Source organism: Lissotriton helveticus, chromosome 7 (genome assembly GCF_964261635.1).
Source record: "Lissotriton helveticus chromosome 7, aLisHel1.1, whole genome shotgun sequence".
NCBI classification, from domain to species: Eukaryota; Metazoa; Chordata; class Amphibia; order Caudata; family Salamandridae; genus Lissotriton; species Lissotriton helveticus.
In genome coordinates this window covers 515,350,114-515,369,518 of record NC_136068.1, presented here as the reverse complement: position 1 = coordinate 515,369,518, position 19,405 = coordinate 515,350,114, and the positions used below count along the sequence as shown (strand labels likewise).

The following is a 19,405-nucleotide window of genomic DNA, read 5'->3' as shown; positions in this document are numbered from 1 at the left end:
CAACATAGAGATACTCCTGCTTAGCCATAGGCTTTCCCAAAATTCAGCTTCACAGCGAGATGGTCCAATGTGTTTAGGCTCACAGCTTTACCCTAGAGTCGGAGCACTGGGTCCGAACCAAATGGCAAAAACAAACCACAAAGTGTACTGCTAGTTTAACAGAGGGGTTACTAGTCACCTAAAATAAACTTACTTTGAAGGAAAGACTAGTGACACCCGCACCCAACATTAGATGGCACAAGCGCTCATAGCGCGTAGACAGCAACACATGCACTAACGACCATACCTACAAAGGTTCATGTTCAGTAAGCAATTATTTCAGGAACGCAACAGCCTTGCAGCGTCAGGTAGATTTTACCTCATGAAAAGGGGAAGTAAAACCAAGCATCTGATTTGTAAGCAGGTTGTTATTCAATATTCATCTGCTAATCAGTCTTAGCCAATGATTCCATTAATGTCAAACCCCAATATAATCACCCTTCATAAAAGATTTCACTGCTTCATTTGTACAAACTTTATTTTAGTGAAGTTAATTTGAGAATGCTCCATTCACATTTTCCTGTCAGTCTACACACTGGACCACTTTCTATCCACAAGTGTTTTGCACCCTCACTCATCCACTTATCAGAATGAAGTATATCAAAAGTGAATCACCATCAGATCAATCATATGACCACCATGGATCGGCTCCTCCAAATGTGTTGTAGTTTAAACAAAAATAAAAAAAAGCTTACCACAAGTGTCTTTCGACCATATCGAACATGCAAATAAAACTATATGAAAGCTTGCTTCTTAGGCCCACTCGTTCATCGTGGAGTCACATGTAAAGGTTTGGGAGCAACACGGGATATACTTAACACTCATTGGCTAACAATTGTTGAATCACTTATTTTACATGGTTTAGCCATCCTGTGTAAGTAACCATTGTAAACTTTGAATTCAGTTCCTTCATTAATACAGTTAACGCATTTATCCTTGAAAAATATCCATTTAAGACTCCTCCAAAGCGGTTACCCAATTAAGCTAGACTCCCACATTTGAACTAACCAACTTATCGGGTGGTTCACATTGGCGGTTGCAAAAACCCTTGCCCTGTCTTGCATGGGAGAAGTTCTAGATTTCCACTCACACCAAAAATGAATGTTATCCACAGTTTGCCACTTCACTCAGCGGGGTTAGATTTTGAAAAACCACCACAAACTAAAATCATTTTTCTTTAATGAACAGGCATACAAATACAAGCAAATAAAATTCGGGAAACAATATACACAAATGGAATAGTTTGAACAGCGCAGCATCATAGACAAAAAAAAAGTACAAAACAGGCATTCACATTTAATAAGGTCGCTCTCTGCGGTCTTGTCTGTGATCTCCCCTTGAATAGAAAAAGGAACACGTTAGATACTGCTTTGAACCATTCGTAAAATCGTAAATAAGAAAAACGGGTTACATTTTACCTAGAATCCATTTTGTTTGGTCCAAATCCACCACGGTCGCCACCTCTTCCACGGAATCCACCTCTATCGCCACCTCTGCCTCTAAATCCACCTCTGTCAAATCCACCTCTACCACCACCACCACCTCTTCGGTCTTCAAATCCACCACCTAGGATGTAACAGTTCAGTTAAGTCACAAGCTGCTTTAGTTACCAGAGTGCAAAAACACCCAGCTAACCTGGATAAATGAACAAGTCTCCCTATATCCAAGGATCAGCTAGACCGTGTTGAAATTCTACCTCAGCTATTTCTCTAATCTCCGACAGTCCTTTAAGCCCCATAATGAACATGGATACCTAGCCGATAGGAATCGGAAGCACAACTAGGGTATGCAATCTGTAGTGTGAACTTATCCAGAGAACTTATGTAAAAGGCGCCACTGTGTTCTCTTGCAAGTCACTCACTACAGAACAGGCATAAATGAAGTCCGAATGGAATGAACATGCTTGTGCATGAACACAGCAGAAAGGACCTCGGACCCCCTTCCATGACCCTCAAAGGCATAACATGAACTAGATTAGCCTTCAAAGTTCGGTAAGCTTACGTAATCAATAGTGGAGGTAATAAACCAAGGTAGGAGGTTCCAAGGGAGGAATTCTGAATCAGAAATCTAGAAGACTTGAATTCAGTTTGGAAGCGATATGCAAAGTTTAAATTTCCCTTATCTGAACGTAGGACAGAAAAGTTGAGCATAAACCCATGCAAATTATGGCTCCAAGTCTGGTTCTGCTGACCGCCTTCACAAAAAAAACAAGGTCACGTTCAAACTCCTCCACTGCCTCAGTTTAGGGACCACGTCTGTTATGGGAAAACGGACATGGTCTCAAAATGTAGATTTTAGCAAACCAGGGATGTGCTCGTGTAAGTTTGCTGCGAGTATAGGTAAAACAATTTTAAACGGTCCAATGTGATGACAAGGTTCGGGTTGTGAGGCCGGTAAGAAGGACTAAAGCGTTTGGGCTGTTGAGAGCCTATATAAGAGTAATGTATTTACTACACGCAATGCCTGCTTCCACTACTTTACTTGTAGCAATAGTGTTCCAGATTGATCACCCCCAAAACGACCTCTCATGGAGGGCTAAACTAAAAGTTACCCATTTGCGGTCCTCCAGGTCCATCAGGTTTGGATGTCTTGCACTGGTTGCATTCATTTCGCCAAGAAAAGTTCATATTTTCACATGTTCTAGAAAATAAAGAACTACAGTTGCAATAACCTGCTCGCTCTTCTACACTATATGCACCATCTCGTCATTTTTATCTTAATAACTTACGGGTTGGGACACTTCCAGTCGCCAGCTCTTTGCTGTCCCCCTCCACCACTGGAAAAGCCACTGCCACCACCACCTGAACCACCTCCAAATCCACCACGTCCCATTGGACCTGAATGAAAACAAATTGATTTACTGCTACATGAGGGAGGCAAGGAAGTGCGGCTTTATCAAAGCTCGCACAGCATTCATGCAAATGAATCAAGTAATGAATGCGTCGTCTGGAACTACCAAGAAAAAACTACCTCATTTTCCCCAATGGTATAGCAAAGTTAATGGGATTCTTGCACAGTCAAATGGAAGCAGTTACATTTATACTATTTACTTAAATTACCATGGGAAGTGTTTGTGGGCACGTCTCCTGGGCGTATCGCTGTGTCAATTAAAATCGCTAGCCATATGAAAAAAGGTCTCACGATGGGGACGGAAAGAGATTTTAAAAAAAATATATCAGTCTGCCAATGGTGCCAAATAATCCAAGATAATACTTATTTGATACATTGCAACATGTGCTAATTGACCAAGTACTTATTTTGGACACGGACACGAATCTCATGTGCAAAGATTGTGCACGCAAAATTCTCCTAGTTTCTGGACTTCGCACTTAACTGCCACTGATTTATGTGCGTCCCGTCCTGGTCTCAACTTTAGGCCAATTGGATCTGTTGTCCCAATTACTGCTGAAGGATTAGGTTACCAACCATCTGTTGCTGGCATACAGTGCTGTAGATTCACATGCTTTGCACAAGTCTTCCAAAAAGTTTTGTTCCAAGAAGTTGAGTCACAATGTGATTCCTCCTGGTAATACTGCGCATTGTCATTGACGCCATCTTCAGATTGTTACTGCAGGTAGTTGAGAAAACCAATAGCCATGTGACTTCCAGGCAGTATTATGATTCAAGTGTACAACGTATATGAACTGAAACCTAATCAGGATTTTTTTTTAAGGAGGTGGGATGGCGCATGTGAATCTACAGCAATACATTCCAAGAACAGAAGCTTACACACACGTGTGCTGAAGATACACATGCTTTGCATAGACTAAAGCAGCCCTTCTCCCGAGGCATTGGTTAAACTGTGGGGTTTGCAGCATGAAAAAGTTTAGAACCGCTTGGCCAACATTGGCTTGTGTGTGTCCAAAGACATCCACACAATGTTTAAGTGTGTCGAGTGCCCAAAGGAATGCTACCTAAAGCCACTGAAGCTCCTAGTTTCCTAGTGGATTGAGCTTCAGGAGGAAAAGGCAAAACTATTCTTTTGTGCAAGGTATTTGGACACAATACCTCTTGAAGGGCCCGATTTTGAATCTGCTTTTCCCATACAAGTCAAAAAGGGAAAACATTTTTTGTATTTCTACAACTTTCAGTAGTGTCAATATAATACATTTAGGGCTCTTTTGACATCTCAAGTGTGTATGGCCCTTTCAGCAACCGAATCCGATTGCAGGAAAAAAAGAAAACTAGCTTTAGGAGGAATGCAGGATTTTTTTCAAAATACTACCACCATGTTCCGTGTGTAGTTGGAAGAAAAGATCTTCCAGCGTTAATGCCTGAATTTTTCACCCCTCTGAGTGGAGACAGCGATTTAAGACAAGTTTCCAAGATAAGTATTGCAGTTTACAAGAGTGGAGGAGTTCAAAAGACCCATGAATCGTATTTATACAATGTTTAAGTACCATGCTGGTGCAGCAGTAAGTCTTGGAACAATTCTATCAAGTCAGTCCATATAAGCTTCAATAGAAATTTTAAATATGTGCTGTGTATTCTGCAAAGGCTCATATAGCCACATGGTTTAAGCGTATAGATATTTAGGCTAACCCTGGTTCTGCAAATGCCATAAGCAATCAAGGGTAGGGCTTTTGCATTAGAAGGGTTGATGTTTTGAAAATAGATGATCGTTTTTGCATTTAGCTGCAGGACATTGCCTTGGTTTGCACACTTCCTTGAAGTAGACTTATTTGTGTGGCAAGGTCCAGTGTGAGGTGAAGCTTTGTGTGGAACTAGGGACAGCTCAAAGTGTTGAAATCTATGGTTGGCAAGCCCATGTTGAAGCAAGTAATATCACTGTAAGGGAAGCCTTTGCTTCCTGACCACTAATGAAAGTAGAGAGAGAAGGGAAAACATAGGCAAATATACCCCAGACCAGTTCATCGAGAACATAACATGGCCCATGGATTGCTGGCGTGGGTACCCGCTTGCAAAGTTTTTCTCTGGTTGCAGAGATGTGGGAACCTCACGTTAACAAGTATGGTAGGACTGGAGTTCCCATTTGTGGAATTACATGTTGCTTAAAAAGTTCACAACTTGGTTGCATGGCCCAGGGACATGTTATGTTAGGAGATTAATGTTGTGATGTATTGCTATGTTCCATATTGTCTGTGCTAAACAAGAAAATTGTTTTTTGTAAGTAATACATATTTGGCTTTGTATGTTCATATAAGGAAAACTTTGCTCTAGGCGATTGATATGGAGAAATGCAAAAACAATTGATGGACAGAATGCATAACAATGCAATACATTCACCGCAGTACAGAGATCTGGGCTTAAATCCATCTTTTTTTGCACTCCACACCACCCCAGGTCGGACATAGCCATATGCAAATCAGCCTTGACCCTGTGCCTCATGGTTTGATATGGAGATACTGGTGTTTGGGGTTCCATATCACCTGACTTGTGATGTTTGAGATCACCTCCCTAACCAATTAGGGCAGCATCTGCTCTGATAATTTATTGTGGAACTGGGTCTTGAAACAGCTACCCTTTGGATACCACTTGTGGATTACACCATTGCAGTGGGATGTGTGCATCTAACACTAGATTATGCATTTGAGCCAGCGACTCAACTGATCATAGTAGTAGAACTTCTGAAATTTAAGATGCCAGCAAGTCAGATTTGACAGTTTGAAAATGTTGGATTAATGTGGCTATACGGTTGGTCCGGTCTAGATTTGGGTATGCATGATGTGCCGAGCATGGCCTTCTAGGTATTTTGATTGCATATGCGGAGGCAGTATACTTTTATTTACCAACCAGCCATCTAAATATGGTAAAGACACGAATGTCATGGAGATGTGCTACTACTACCGCTAAACAATGTGACTACTCTTGGCGCTGCAGCGTTTCCAAAAGGAGGAAACTTGGATTGATAATGTTCCCTTGGAATTGAAACCTTAGATACTCTGTGCGTGATAGCTAGGTATATGCAAGTATGCATCATTCAAGTCTTACGCAGTCACGAGATCTTTAACAGAGGAATTGCCTGGAGAGTTCATATGGAAGTGTTCAAATGGGATGTGATTTATTGGTACGAGATCAGGAAAGAGTAAAAGACCTATCTTTTCTGGAAAGTATAGAGTATACTCTTGATCCTTGAAATGGTTCTTGAAATTTAGTAATAGCAAGCTTTTTCCTATTGTAGATTTTGATTTATTGATTTGAGTGGGAGAAAGCCGAATACGGCCACCAGACAAGTGTTAAGTGGTCTGAGGAAAGTCAGAAAGTCACTGTTTAAGGTACGAGCATTATTTACAAGAACTCTACCCTGAAAATGGTTTGTTCTGAAGGAACCTCTAAAATGTTTTCAGTGGAGGTCTGAGGCAGATCTCGCATCTTGCTTACAGGTGGGCCTACGAAAGGAACATGGAATGTGTTTGTAGAACGCCCATTGATTTTGCGACCTTTGTATCATTCCATTCAGGGACTCTACATGAGGCCCAAAATGACGATTAAGTGGTAGACTTAAGTACCTCCGGTTTGAATCTTTACACAGCCATGCATGGCTACACGGTAGGAGGCTAGTGTTTACCCTCTAGCAGCAGTGTCGACTGCATCTAATGCTCAAAGGGTTGTTTATGACAAGCTTTCCTTCATTCACAATTTTCTACATTTGACTGGGAGTTGTTCGAGATCCTCAATTTCGAGCCAATGGGCCCAATTATATCTAGCTATGAGAGCTTGGCTGTTGGCTATGAACCAGTGGTTAGATGCTTGCGCAGCGTTTGGAGGGACCCATCGCCTGATGTTTGGAAGTTTACCATCTTTATTGCATTAGAGACCACCAGAGTCTGGGGTTAACTGAACTCTAATAAAATACTTCAATATTTCATTCAAATTTTCTTGCAAAGCGGAATAAAGGTGGGTAGCTAAGGTCACCAGTTCACAATTTTTATTGCAGTTTTGTTTTATTTGATGGTGCAGCCTTTAATATCGTCAATGCATGGTGTTAAAATTCTTGCTTTGACAGGGTCCTCCAATTTCTCCTGCGTGACAATGCAGTCTAGGATTAGTAGGTACTGTGTGTTAGATGGTTTCAAAAGTGGTCTTTCCATTTTGTCTTTATGTGAAGAGATCTGGTGGAAAGCTGATGCCCTGGCTATTAAAACAATCTGCAGAAGCGTTGGCAGGTGAAAACGGTCATGTGGGATACACATCAGGGTCCGTATTTATCCCTGTGTTGTGACAGTCGTCCCAGGCATCCCCATAGTCTGGTTTTGTGGCATCATCCTAAACTTCTCTTATGGGTGAGTGAAGAGATGGGTTAACTGCTTCGGACAGCAGGTCATTCTCCAAAGGACACAGAAAAGAAAGGTAGGCCACGCGGGGTACGATACGGAAGCGAGCCGAAGACCTGCTATGACTAGTGATCACTCGGACGCTATGAACCTACAGTCGAGACAATACCTCCGCGAGAAATCTAGAAAATCCAAGGAAGCCCGAAGCACAAAAGATTACATCCAAACCAGTCTCCAGAAAGAAGAAAAAAATAATCAGTCGATGGCAGTGACCAAGCGCAATAGTATGAAGAGTAGTCGTGTCACCGCCTTACACTTCTTGGAACAAAAACGTTAAAATTATCCGAGCCCAACACTAGATATCGGACTTGTGCAAAGCATCTACAGCACCGCCCCCCCCCCCAAACTACAATTATCTCACTTAATTCCTGGCTGAGGGCCAAGTGGAGAAAATCACTGAACTTTCTGAAATAGGTGCACACAAAATATGGGGAAACCTGAGCGCAACAGGTGCTAGCAAGATCGATTGATCAGTTAAACGTAAACAAGGATAGTGGTTCAGACTTTACAGATCTATAATACAGTGAGAAGTGAGACCAAGGAATAAAGCTTCAGACAGTCATCATGGAAACTGTTTGATACCTCAGAAGCACAAGAAGTTCTGGGCAGGAGTTCGGTTTGTAGACCAAACCAACGTTAAGGAGGGTTAAAAAAACGGCAAAAGGCAGTGGTCATAAAAACCCTCTACACCAAATGGCCCGAGATAAACTAAATGCCTTTGCTGAAACTAACAAGTAGTTGAAAACTTACTAAAAGCCAACTACTTCTGAACATGCAAGAATGGTCTAACCTAACCCAGCAGTTTTATGGCATACTACATGTACTGAAATCTACGATCTAAACAGGGAAGGGTGCCAACTGCATGCAGTCTGCAGATTATATGCATGTAATCCATATTAACTAAAATGTATCAAGTGAATATTGGGTGCTTTGCAGTTTCAGTAACACCCATATGAAGGCAGAAATGATCAAGGCAGAAATGATCGTCTCTCAATCAAATGAACCAAAACATCAGTTCATACCCCCGCGCCCTCTGCCGCCACCTCTTCCACCATTGCCTCCACCTCTGTTATTGAAGTCAGCTCTGCGGGTTGCAAACGAAACCTTGATGGGGTTACCAGAAAACTCCTTCCCTGCAAGAAACAATATACCTTTTAGGAATGACGCTTATTCTATATTACATCAGATACAGATGCTGGAGACAGTGTCCAGCTTTTTTTTACAACGCTAAGACCGACTTGTAAGCAAATATACAATAGCATAGATTGGATTAGACTGTAAATCAGCACATGGAACCACTTACCATCAAACCAATCGATAGCAGCCTTGGCTGAGGGGGGGTCGTCAAAAGACACAGTAGCTTCCCCTTTAAGTTTGCCAGTCTCCCGATCAGCATACAAATTTATCATTGGTAGTCCAGTCTTCTTGTTAATCTGAGGGTGAAACGTTAAAAGTACCTTAGTGCCTTTTTCAAGGGAGTTTCGTTTTAAACAACTTTAGATAGCTATACATAAGGTGCTAACGGGTCACCAAGACCAGTTACAAGTTATGGGTCAGGATTTGAAGGAAAAAGCAGATGAGACCAGATACCAAACCAAGGCATACAGGCTGTGCTGAAAGTCAAAACTACCACCTAAAATTAAAGTTAATGGCCAGGCCTTACCAATCAACACCACAAAAGTTAAAGCAGGTCTAGGCGCCTATGGAAGGCATGCAGTTGTGGTGTTGGATCATTTATAGATCTACACACTATATTGATGGGCGGTATGCAGTTTCTAGCGATCAAGTACCACCTCAGATTAAGAAGGAGAATCACTATATCAAACATTAGCTAGAAACTTTCAGGAGATTAAGCACCAACCACTTAAGCAAACATACAATGAGTGCAATTCAAGTTAAAATGCCAATATAACAGCAGCAATCCACGTTATGTAGCCCCAATGAGCAAATTACACTGCATATGCCAGCAGACGTTTTCCTTCTACTTTTAAGACACACGCAAAAGCCCGAGACAAAACCCAGTTGTGCAGTTACCTAGGCGTCATTAAATACCACCCAGTTGCGCAGTTACCTAGGTGTCATTTAAAACCAAATAATAAAGATACCTAGGTGTACGACCAAGAAAGCACAATCAGTCCTTTGAAAAATTGCAAGCAATAAGCTCCGATAGCAAGACTACCAACACGGTAAGATTATAATTTGCAATGTAGTCAATATTTTTTAGGGTTGTACAGCTCAAGATAAAAAGGTCTCTCCAACTCCCTGCGCACCATTAAAGTGTATGCTACTTTTCGCCATTCAATGCCACGGTAAAAACATGCAGACACAGTGTAACGTAACCATAACCGACCATTTCCCGTTACTGATCCTAGATTTAAAACGTAAGATGAAGCTTCCTTATGTAACAAGTCACCTAAAAAGTTGCAATTTTTCTTGCAAGTTTAAGAGTATGAACCAAAATAGTAGATTGACCACTAACTAGTTGCGAGATGTCCTAATGCTCTCGATTTCTCAATTTTTACATTAAGAGAAACTACCCAACAAAACCGATTTCCAATGTATGGGTGGGAAATTTCAAGACCGTGTTTGTAGACAAGATCCATAGACTAGCTTCGCACGCAAATCAGTTCATGACTAATAGGGTAGCCTAACTCAGCACTGTATTTAAAATCGCATAACATTTTCGAAAGGTTAGAAATGCAAGCAAAAGAAAAGCTATTCGGTCCACCACTCGCCCTTTCGAACGAGCAGAATCTAAAGCAGGGACAGACCAAGGGGAAAAAGTAGTCATTTATTTCAAAAGTAGCAATTCTAAATAACTTGACACATCGATGTTTTAGACCGGATCCTTTCATTTGAACTCGTTTGACGTGCGCGTTATGTACCGCGGCCTATTGGGAAAATAAAATTACCTTAATGATGCCAATCTGCTTGAAGTAGTCGGCAACAGACTCGATGGTAACATTTTCACCAAGACCCTGAACAAAGATTGTATTGTTGTCAGAGTTGTCCTGCTCAGAGCCACCTGCAATTAAAAGACCACCGTTAAAGCGAAAACTCCCCACAGATTAAGCAACTCATTGATCATTTAACATCCATCAGCCCGTCAATGCACGATAGCACAAAACTGGCCCATTGTTCTTTAGACTTGTGCACCAATGGCATCCATATTTGTTAAGATGGTCTGCAAGATTCGCATATGTCGACGCCAGTCCAGTTGCTGTGTAGGCAGCCAATTTAGAAGTTGACCTTAAATAGCGACCTTAAAATAGTTTTGCAAACCTGTGGTAGGCATCAAAGCCAAAAGAATAGTACATACACTGCATTCGCCTTATACCAGTGCCCCTGTTAAGTTCAACTAAGTGGACCAATAAAATCCCATCAAGGACACAGTTTACCCCCAAGTTAGTGTGCCCCGCAACCATAAACGCGTGTATCCTATTGCAGGTTACATCGGAGCCCATTGTGTTCAAGTAGCCCAAAAGAAGGCAACCACCTTAATGTTTCACAGCCACCTAGTTGAGCACCTCAGTGTATAGCAGCTGATGTACCCATTGAATCGCTTTTCAGCGACGCTCATGAACATAGTATGGCATACAAAGACGCAAGAAACCTGGTACCCAAAGTTGAGACGCCTTGAGAGACCTTGTGTTCCTAGTGCCTACTTGTTATGAAAGCTGGTAGTTGGCACAGACCAGCATGTTGAAACTTTAGTACACTGCTCAGTATGCCCAGCATGAACTTACCACTATCATGTCTGGGGCCACTCTGCTCTCGGGGACCTCCTCCACCTCCTTAGGCAAACAGAAAAATAAAAACGCTGTATAACAAATAGGCATACGGGCAAACCCCATCCAAACCCATGCACTCCCAACTCAGTCATAATATTAAGATACACAGCAGGCCAGTGTTGGTATATGTGTTCGTATGTGTGGCAAGAATCAAACACCCTTACACCAGTGACACAAAACACCCTTCGAAGAACAGGCCATGCTCAAGCAGGGTTTCCTTCCTAAGTATTTTCTAACTTAAAATGCTTGCATTTATACCCATACTTTTAGAGATCAGATGAATTTTACACGTCACCATTGACTCGTGAACTGTGGGTACCGCATGTACAACTTTTTGCAGTGACCCAACAGTTTTGCTTTGCAGTTTATTCACACCTTGGGTTAAACCCATTCCATATGAAACCTGCCTGTTCTACCCCTTAAGTTTGAAACCAATGTATTACTGATTTTAGGGCGGCCTGTGTAACGCAACCTTTAACCTAGTGACAATATTTCCTCCTTTAACCATCCAATGAATTAAACCTTTTTTTAAGTTTACAATTGCCTCGTTTCCGGTGTATTTTAATATACATTGCCATATACCAAACACTGGTCTCCACACATTGAAACTTTTGCCAAACCCTTTTCAGTAACCCATGGGAAGCCTCCTTAAGCTCTCCAAATGAGCAGCATTATCATATAACACCTTTGTTGTGTTTGTTTCTTAAATCGCAAAACACCATTCAATAGAGTATCAACGTGTTCAGTTAAGAACCATTTCACCTTCCTGTATTAGGAACGAGGTATTTTGTACAAATCGAAGGAAATGTAGCTGCAGGATACCCAAACAAGCACTTCGTGCTCACCACTTTTAAAGAAGCAATTCAAGAGAGCTGTCTTGTTGAAAAAAACAGAGGCAAGACGAATAGCTGCAATAGCGTGTACCAGAACCTACAATGAAGCTGAACACAGCTTGTAAGGCGTGCTTGCAAAGGCGGACGCTTGGTGCTCCCATAGGTTATATCTGATAAATGGCGGCTTTCCTTAAAATTGCTAGTTACATGACACTGGTTTTTGGAATAAACAGTTTTGTTTAAGTAACTCACTTACCACCAAATTTATTGAAGCCACCACGTTCACCACCGCTGAGGAGACAAGTTAGAAGACATTGAAGATTTCCACGTCTAGGCTTTAGTGCGTTAGAACCAGATCCTTATGATACTGGCAACTTTCCTCCTGTAGACCTAAGAACTCGTCCACCTTGTTTTGCCAATAGCACATTCAGACTTAGGTTTTCCTACGACACATGAAGTCAGTCTTGTACAAGTTTATCATCTTTACAGAAATAACGATTGTTTACCATTAGTACCACAATACCATACAGCCATGTCACCTGTTTGTTAAATGTAATCTCACGCATTTCGGAAAACAAAACAGTGTACGCAAACCACGAGCATTTTAGGTTTACATAGTGAAACACTGCCTGAAGTATGCAGCCTAATGAACTCTAGTGATAACCTGGTATTCTATTATACACCCCCTGACGCGCAGTAAACGTGAGGCGGGTGGTTATTCACCCATTAGGTATTATTCACCTATTATTGATAGACGAAAATGATGCTACACCATGTTGAAGCATTACTCTAAATACTTACCTTTAAGGGTGAGTATTAATGACACCCATGCAGTACTAATGTAAGTTTGACCGTACCCCACATATGAAGCCCAATGAAATGACCCAAGTCTAACCATCTCACATTAGATCTTCTAGTAAAGGCACCGGTAACATCTGAAGTTTCCATGGCAACACAGATGTTATTAAAACGTTGCCTTACTTTCCGATCTGACAGGAGTGGTCAGGGTTTAACATTTGCCAATACATACTTCTGCAAGTTCAGCATGTTTGTAGTCTCCGTATTAGTACAGCCTAACCCACTTAGGGCTGCTTAACTTTTTTAAACCTAAATATTTTACACAAACCTAACAACTGATCCACCTGAGAATTGTTGAGAATAGCCTTAAGTGGCATGTCTCAGATGTACACCTTTCAATGTTGCGCACTACAGCATTCATTTGATGAATGAACCTTACTAGAAGAACAGGTCAGTCCACACAGATGTGGCAACATTTTAGCCTGTTTCAGCTCAATACAAGTTGTAATCAAAGGAAGCGCAAGTGTTCGCAATTTCTAAACACCACATTGAGCTAGGAACACATTTCCCAGCGAACTACAAGCGGCAAGACCACTCAGGAACATAACATTAGCCGGTCACATGACATAAAATAGTTTGCTGGAAGGAATCAAGGCATAAAAATAAAAGCATGAACACATTTTATTCCCCCAATTACTGCAGCAGTCAACATGCAAAACTGGCATCATTCTAGTAGCTAGCCCCACATTACGCTTGCACAACTCCAATTTTCCCTAACGCAGCATGGTTCAAACACCAACGTTAACATTAGTTTCCTACACCAAGGCTTAAGCACCTACCCCATGCCTCCTCTGGGAGCACCTCCTGGCGGCCCTCCTCTGGGACCACCTCTTCCACCTCTGTCGAATCCACCTCGGCCTCCAAAGCCTCCACCTCGGCCTCCTCTGTTACGATTGTCTTGACCACCAAAACCTCCTTGGTCTTGACCACCATACCCACCACTACTGCTGCCACTGCTGCCCCCACTACCACCGCCCATTGGAGGGGTATCCTGGCCATAGCCTCCACCTAAATAAATAAGAAAATGGTTATCCACTGGAGGAAGTTTTCCACGTAATCAACACAGTATCCTACAGAATAAACGTTCAGCTTACCTCCACTTCCTCCATACTGTCCTTGCTGACCGTAGCTTTGGGGTTGGCTGTAACTCTGCTGTGTTCCATATGAACTCGGTTGCTGGCCACCGCTGCTACCGCCACTACTTCCACCAGCTCCATAACTAGACTGTTGTCCATACCCTCCTCCACCTGCAGCTGCTGCTCCTCCACTCTGTTGCCCATAGGATTGCTGACCACTACTGTAACTGAATGTCAGGAATATTAAGACTTTGATCACATTCCAACTGGAAAATTTAACAATGAGCGTGTTCCCCATAAAATTCGTATGACTGAAGGAGAAACCACCTGGTGTAAATAACACTTTATGCAAGAAGGTTGCGTTTTAACAGTTCGTAGCAGAATTTAACGCCTTTTCGTGGAGCACAAGGCTGTTGTCCAACAGGACCACTAAGAACATTCTCCAAAAGTCATTAAGTTAAATATCAGGACACCGATGCAAGATACGGTTATTGCCACGGGTGTAAGGAAATGTTCTGATTCTGTGCCTCACAAAATCTTTAGTTCCAAGCCCATTCTTTACTCCGCATCAGATGACTTCACTATCAACTTATTTGCAGCCATCCAATTGACCAGAGCAATACGCTCTGAGCTTAAGTATGGATCAAACACCAATCGCCTTTAGCGCATAAGCCTAAAAAGCCAATGTGAAACCAAGTCTCAACACCATTTATCTAGGTATCCCCTTCTGTTCATCTCTAGGCTACGTAACTACCAACTTAAAACCTCCCAAAAGGTTGCCGAAGTAATGACTGGTCCAGAAAGCGGTATCTTAAAGGGTTATGTGAAGCCATCCCATAAAGCTGGACTATGGACACCCCCCCCCCCCCCCACAACTACCACCTCACAAGTCTGTAAACCGACCAGACTTTAGTAGTCGGGCCAACCTCCCACACACCTCAGGGAGCTCCACTGGCTCACCATACACAAGTCCACCCATTTGAACTTCCAAAGCGCACACTCAGGACAATACACAACTATGGCTCCATCTACTTGAATCAATCAATCCCTGAATAGTTGCATCTCGAGTCACACTCCACCAAGTGCATATTACACCAAAAAGGCAGAAGTGGGCAAATAGGTAGCAAGCGTGCTGTAGGGACACTTTATAACCCACTAACCCGTGAAACAAAGTAAAGTACTCAGCAAATAAACTTCAAAGTCGCACGTGGAGCCCATTTCTGCAACGGCAGCACCAATACTAGCCCACAAGAATATCTCGCATTGACGTGGACAGACTCTTACCTTCCCGGTGTAGAACTGTTAGACTGTTGCTGCCCATAACCGGAATAGGAAGACTGTTGCTGCGGCTGTTGCTGCTGGGATTGCCCGTAGTTTGCTTGTGATGTTTGACTGTTTCCATAGCTTCCATACCCCTGAGGAGCAGCAGACTGTCCAGTATAACCAGCTAAAACGAGACAAGTTTATTAAGCCGACAGTAAAAGGGATATCTGCGGCCATGGACCTATACCATGAAGGACTGACGTCCCCTGGGACGTTCTAACATCACCCTCGACGTTAAATAATCCCATACTCTAGTTAATTGCTATGTCGCCCATTACAACGTTTAAGATAGCAAATACAACCCCCCCTCACACACAAAACAAACTGTGCCCGTCAGATGAAGTACCACCTTGGAGATCATTGCTGTACCAAAGGCAGGTTCAAAATGCACCCCCTTTCCCGGTGTCGTTTTTCTGACTATTTGTAAACACGGACATTTTCAAACCGTAGACTTAAATACTTACAGCTTTGTTGCGTCTGCTGCGCTTGTGCTTGGCCATAAGATGATCCGTAGCCACCACTACTCTGTTGTTGTCCGTAGCTTGACTGCGTGTCAGCAGACTGTCCGTAACTGCCGTAGCTTTGTTGGCCATACTGCTGGCTGGCTTGTTGCGAATACCCCTGACCCGGTTGGGAAGGATAAGCCCCGTAACTGAAAAGAAAAAGGTGCACATTAGATGCTCTACGTTGCGTTTGGCAAAATAGTAGCTTTAAAAGTAAAAACAGTCAATGAAACTCACCCCTGAGCAGCTTGTTGAGAATAGTCTGAAAAGATAAAAGTAAAGAAAAATGTCATATGACCGTTGGGACAGAACGATTACAGTGACTAATAGATCGCCGGGTGAAAATAGCCCCAGACATCACATACTACATCAGCACTCCAATTAAATCCGCAAAATAAAACCTGGTTAATTACGTTCCGAAACGCTATACAAGATTAAATGTAATACGGGGGGGGGGTAATTTTAGCAAGACCTAGCGGACAATTCAAAATGGTTAGAATAGACGCCTGGGATGTAGTAGCTGTATCGCATACACCGGAAATTCGTCAATCGCTCCTCCGCCAATGAAAAATGAAGCATTCCTCGAAATGTGACAAATTATCCGATAACAGCCCATACCGAGAAACCGTACAAGGGCCCTTACGCATATTACATTATGGCGCTTGACAAGGACGCCATAAAGTCCCTCAACGACATTTCTATCGCTGTGAAAGAGCTTGTCATTTGTAAACACGAATTGTGAACCACAACACCTCACAAATACTCGTTGGGTGGAAATGGTCGGAAAATATTTGGTCAGTCCCATGGGCTAGCCCAATGCGACGTATTGGCAGTCGAGGATGGGGCCTAGATACATCTGGTCAAGATGGCGAACTAGCGTGGCGTCCTTTGTGGCGCAGCTCAGGCCTAACGACACAAGGCATCGGGCCCAAGAAAGGGACTGCACTCTAAGAACACGAGCAGCAGAACCAACCAATCATAGAAAACATTCGAATATCATTTTTTTTGTTTTATTGTTGGTCTACTCATCCACATCCGCCAGTCACCCACGTGTTGAACTACCCTAACTAACCAAGTACACAAAGCGATTTAACGCTTCGTCAGGGATAGTAAGTGCTATATAAATAAAGAAGTTACAACGAACAAGTAATAATGCACACACCGGCTACTTGTCTCAATCGTACTTACTACTAAAACGTTCAAGCGTTTACTCATTACGAGCACCCCCGTTAATAAATCACAATAACGCCTCGAGTCAAAAATGACACGGAGACGACAGACGAAGATAAGAACGTTCCCCCGCAAAATGCATCCGCGTCTAGAAACCCTTTATCTCAGACATCGATGTCATGCCCCCCCCCCCCAAAAAAAAACTGTACCATGTACATCACGCAGCATCACCCCAACCAGTGAAAAACAAAACTTAGAACAATCCTATCCACCCACGGAACTGGAAATTAAACGGAAGCCATTTTGTCTCCGGTTCATCGTTTGAACAGCAAAATGGCGGCTGATCTTTATCGGAACCTCTGCTGCACCCGCGCCCCACATCGTAAATCGCGTTTTGAACTCTTACCGTTTGACGCCATTACGGCGGTGGATGGATCTGAGCTCGGTGTACGAAAAGGACGGAAGTCGGTAGGACTCTGCGGTGAAACTTTAGCCCCTCCCTCCTTCAACGTCCACTCCTTGTGCTTCCAGAAACCGAACTGGATGTTGAGCTGATTTAACAGTGAGACGTACTTCCACAGGCTGCGTCTGGAATGTACCACTTGGCGAGATTTAAGGGAAGAGGAAGACCAGACTTTAAACACGGGACCTTTTATTCATGCCAGAATCTGGATGATAACTGTATATTATTCTTTTATTACGGTGCTACTCCATTGAGGACAATCAGCAACGCTGGATTTGCAGTAAAAACATTCAAAGAAGAACCACGCCCCAAGTTTTACCCCTACCTCCATGTTCGTTTTGGTATGATCTGCTGTTTAGCATATTCTGGATTGTGACGACACACTGACGTGAGTTGGGTAACACCAGCACACACTAGATTTGAGGGGGGAAGATTACTTCAGTGGTACATTCCATTATGGGTAGTTTTTTTGGGATCTTTTATTGTAGGCCGTTTATTTGTGTTTCTCTTGTTGGTAAACGATGATACGCCGCCTCGTAATTTTGTATCATCTACGAACATTGCTAAAAAGATGTTTGAGCAACGCAACTAAAAAAATACAACAGTCAGCATTCGGAAACAGCAGAGAATTTTGAAAAAATGTATCTCCCCATGCATTTAAGAGCAGACAATTTTAGATAGGAAGACTTCCGAAAAAAAACATGTTTTTGCCTAAAAACTCGGGAGCCCCTCTACCCAATCAGGTGTGTTGGCATCATTTTCTATTTTGAGGTGTGGCGGGATGCAAAATATGATATACGGGCAGTGGTTCCCAAACTTTTTTCACCCGGGCCGTGGCTCCCTTGTAATTGGCAGTTGGCCGTGGCTCCCCACCATTTTTTCACCGGTAGCCGGGTGGGTGAGATGTAAGCCCAACCTCGGGAGTACTTCGTGTTGTCTTTCTTAATTTAATTGGGATGCAATGAAGGTATTATAATCATATTTGTAACAAAATAAAAAGATAACAGTTGTTTGATAAAAACTCGTTAAGTGAGAAACGATACAATGAGTAAGACAAAGCACATTCCCTTGGAGGAATCTCTGGCAGACATTTGGATCAGAAGACTAGAACAGAACTGAAAGAGTTCATTACAGCAAAAAATCCAAGCAGTTGGCACTTCTATTTTTTTTTTTTTGTATTTATCCTTGAATCCACTCTATCTGTGGTTTCAAGGTTTTTATTAACTGTACAATTAATTAAAATCTTTACAGTAAAAAGAGAAGGTACAGAGAACAGTAATTCTAAAAAAACTTCTTTGCTTGTTTAAAAAAAAAGTGTACGCCTGTGCTAATTAGTAGAATGGTATAAAAAAAACAAAATGAGAAAGAAGGATACAGCTCCCACAGTCTTAGTCCCATTGATTGGCCTTTCCCAGCCATTGTATGCGTTGGGACAAGTCCTTACTTTCTTCCATATGGGGGCGTGCAAGTGGCATTGTCAATGAAACTGCGTGACGAGTGCACTTCAACTCTGATCATTTGCTTTTGAGGTGAGCCTCCTGAGTGATAAAAATACTCTCATTATGGGTTTTTAGTGCTAAACTAATTTGGTGAACGAATTTCGCTAATCTCGCTAGGAACATAGTGTTGGTGGTTTACAAACAGGGCTGATGCTTCCGAGCATGTTGTTATGCTCCGATTGAGGCAGATCGGGCGCAGCAGTCGCCGGCGTTCATTCTTGAAATGAGGACAGCAACAGAGACGGTGCAGCCAGGATTCCCTTTTGTACGTGCATAGCCTGCAGGATATGGAGTCCCCTCTTTGGGCCCAAGCGGGGTTAAAATCTGCTATCCTGAGCGTGATCAGCCTCATGGATAGAATTTTGCTTCGGGCCTGTGTTGTGATGGCCTCGCTTAGATATGATTGTGCTTTGCCCACAGTGTAAGAGTTGTTTAGGGGTTCCAAATTGGGGCTACGGCGAAGGGATTTATAATCAAGTTCAAAGGAGATTTCGTTCACTTGTTTGTTAATGGCTCTCTTCCAAACGTTCAGCGGGATGTCCTGCCGCACAAGAT

General features: G+C 42.6%; 1 protein-coding gene across 28 annotated transcripts; it reads right to left on the bottom strand.

Moving 5' to 3' along the window:
* Positions 1–1,201: 1,201 nt before the first annotated feature.
* On the bottom strand, positions 1,202–17,633 carry LOC144768686 (uncharacterized). 28 transcript variants are annotated; one of them, XM_078652518.1, is made up of 15 exons: positions 17,295–17,633; positions 15,956–15,980; positions 15,680–15,867; positions 15,177–15,339; positions 13,911–14,119; positions 13,596–13,824; positions 12,215–12,249; positions 11,081–11,128; positions 10,247–10,359; positions 8,638–8,767; positions 8,357–8,467; positions 2,768–2,876; positions 2,591–2,679; positions 1,458–1,605; positions 1,202–1,375 (listed from the first exon to the last, which is right to left on the bottom strand). In XM_078652518.1, exons 1-15 carry the CDS (start codon positions 17,305–17,307, stop codon positions 1,336–1,338), a joined length of 1,650 nt encoding a protein of 549 aa, XP_078508644.1. In that variant the 5' UTR covers positions 17,308–17,633; the 3' UTR covers positions 1,202–1,335. The 28 variants fall into 28 exon arrangements, with proteins under 28 accessions (XP_078508644.1, XP_078508653.1, XP_078508651.1 ...); XM_078652527.1 differs by having other exon boundaries at positions 8,399–8,467; positions 13,911–14,113; positions 17,295–17,437; XM_078652525.1 differs by having other exon boundaries at positions 8,399–8,467; positions 17,295–17,436.
* Between the last annotated feature and the right edge of the window lie 1,772 nt (positions 17,634–19,405).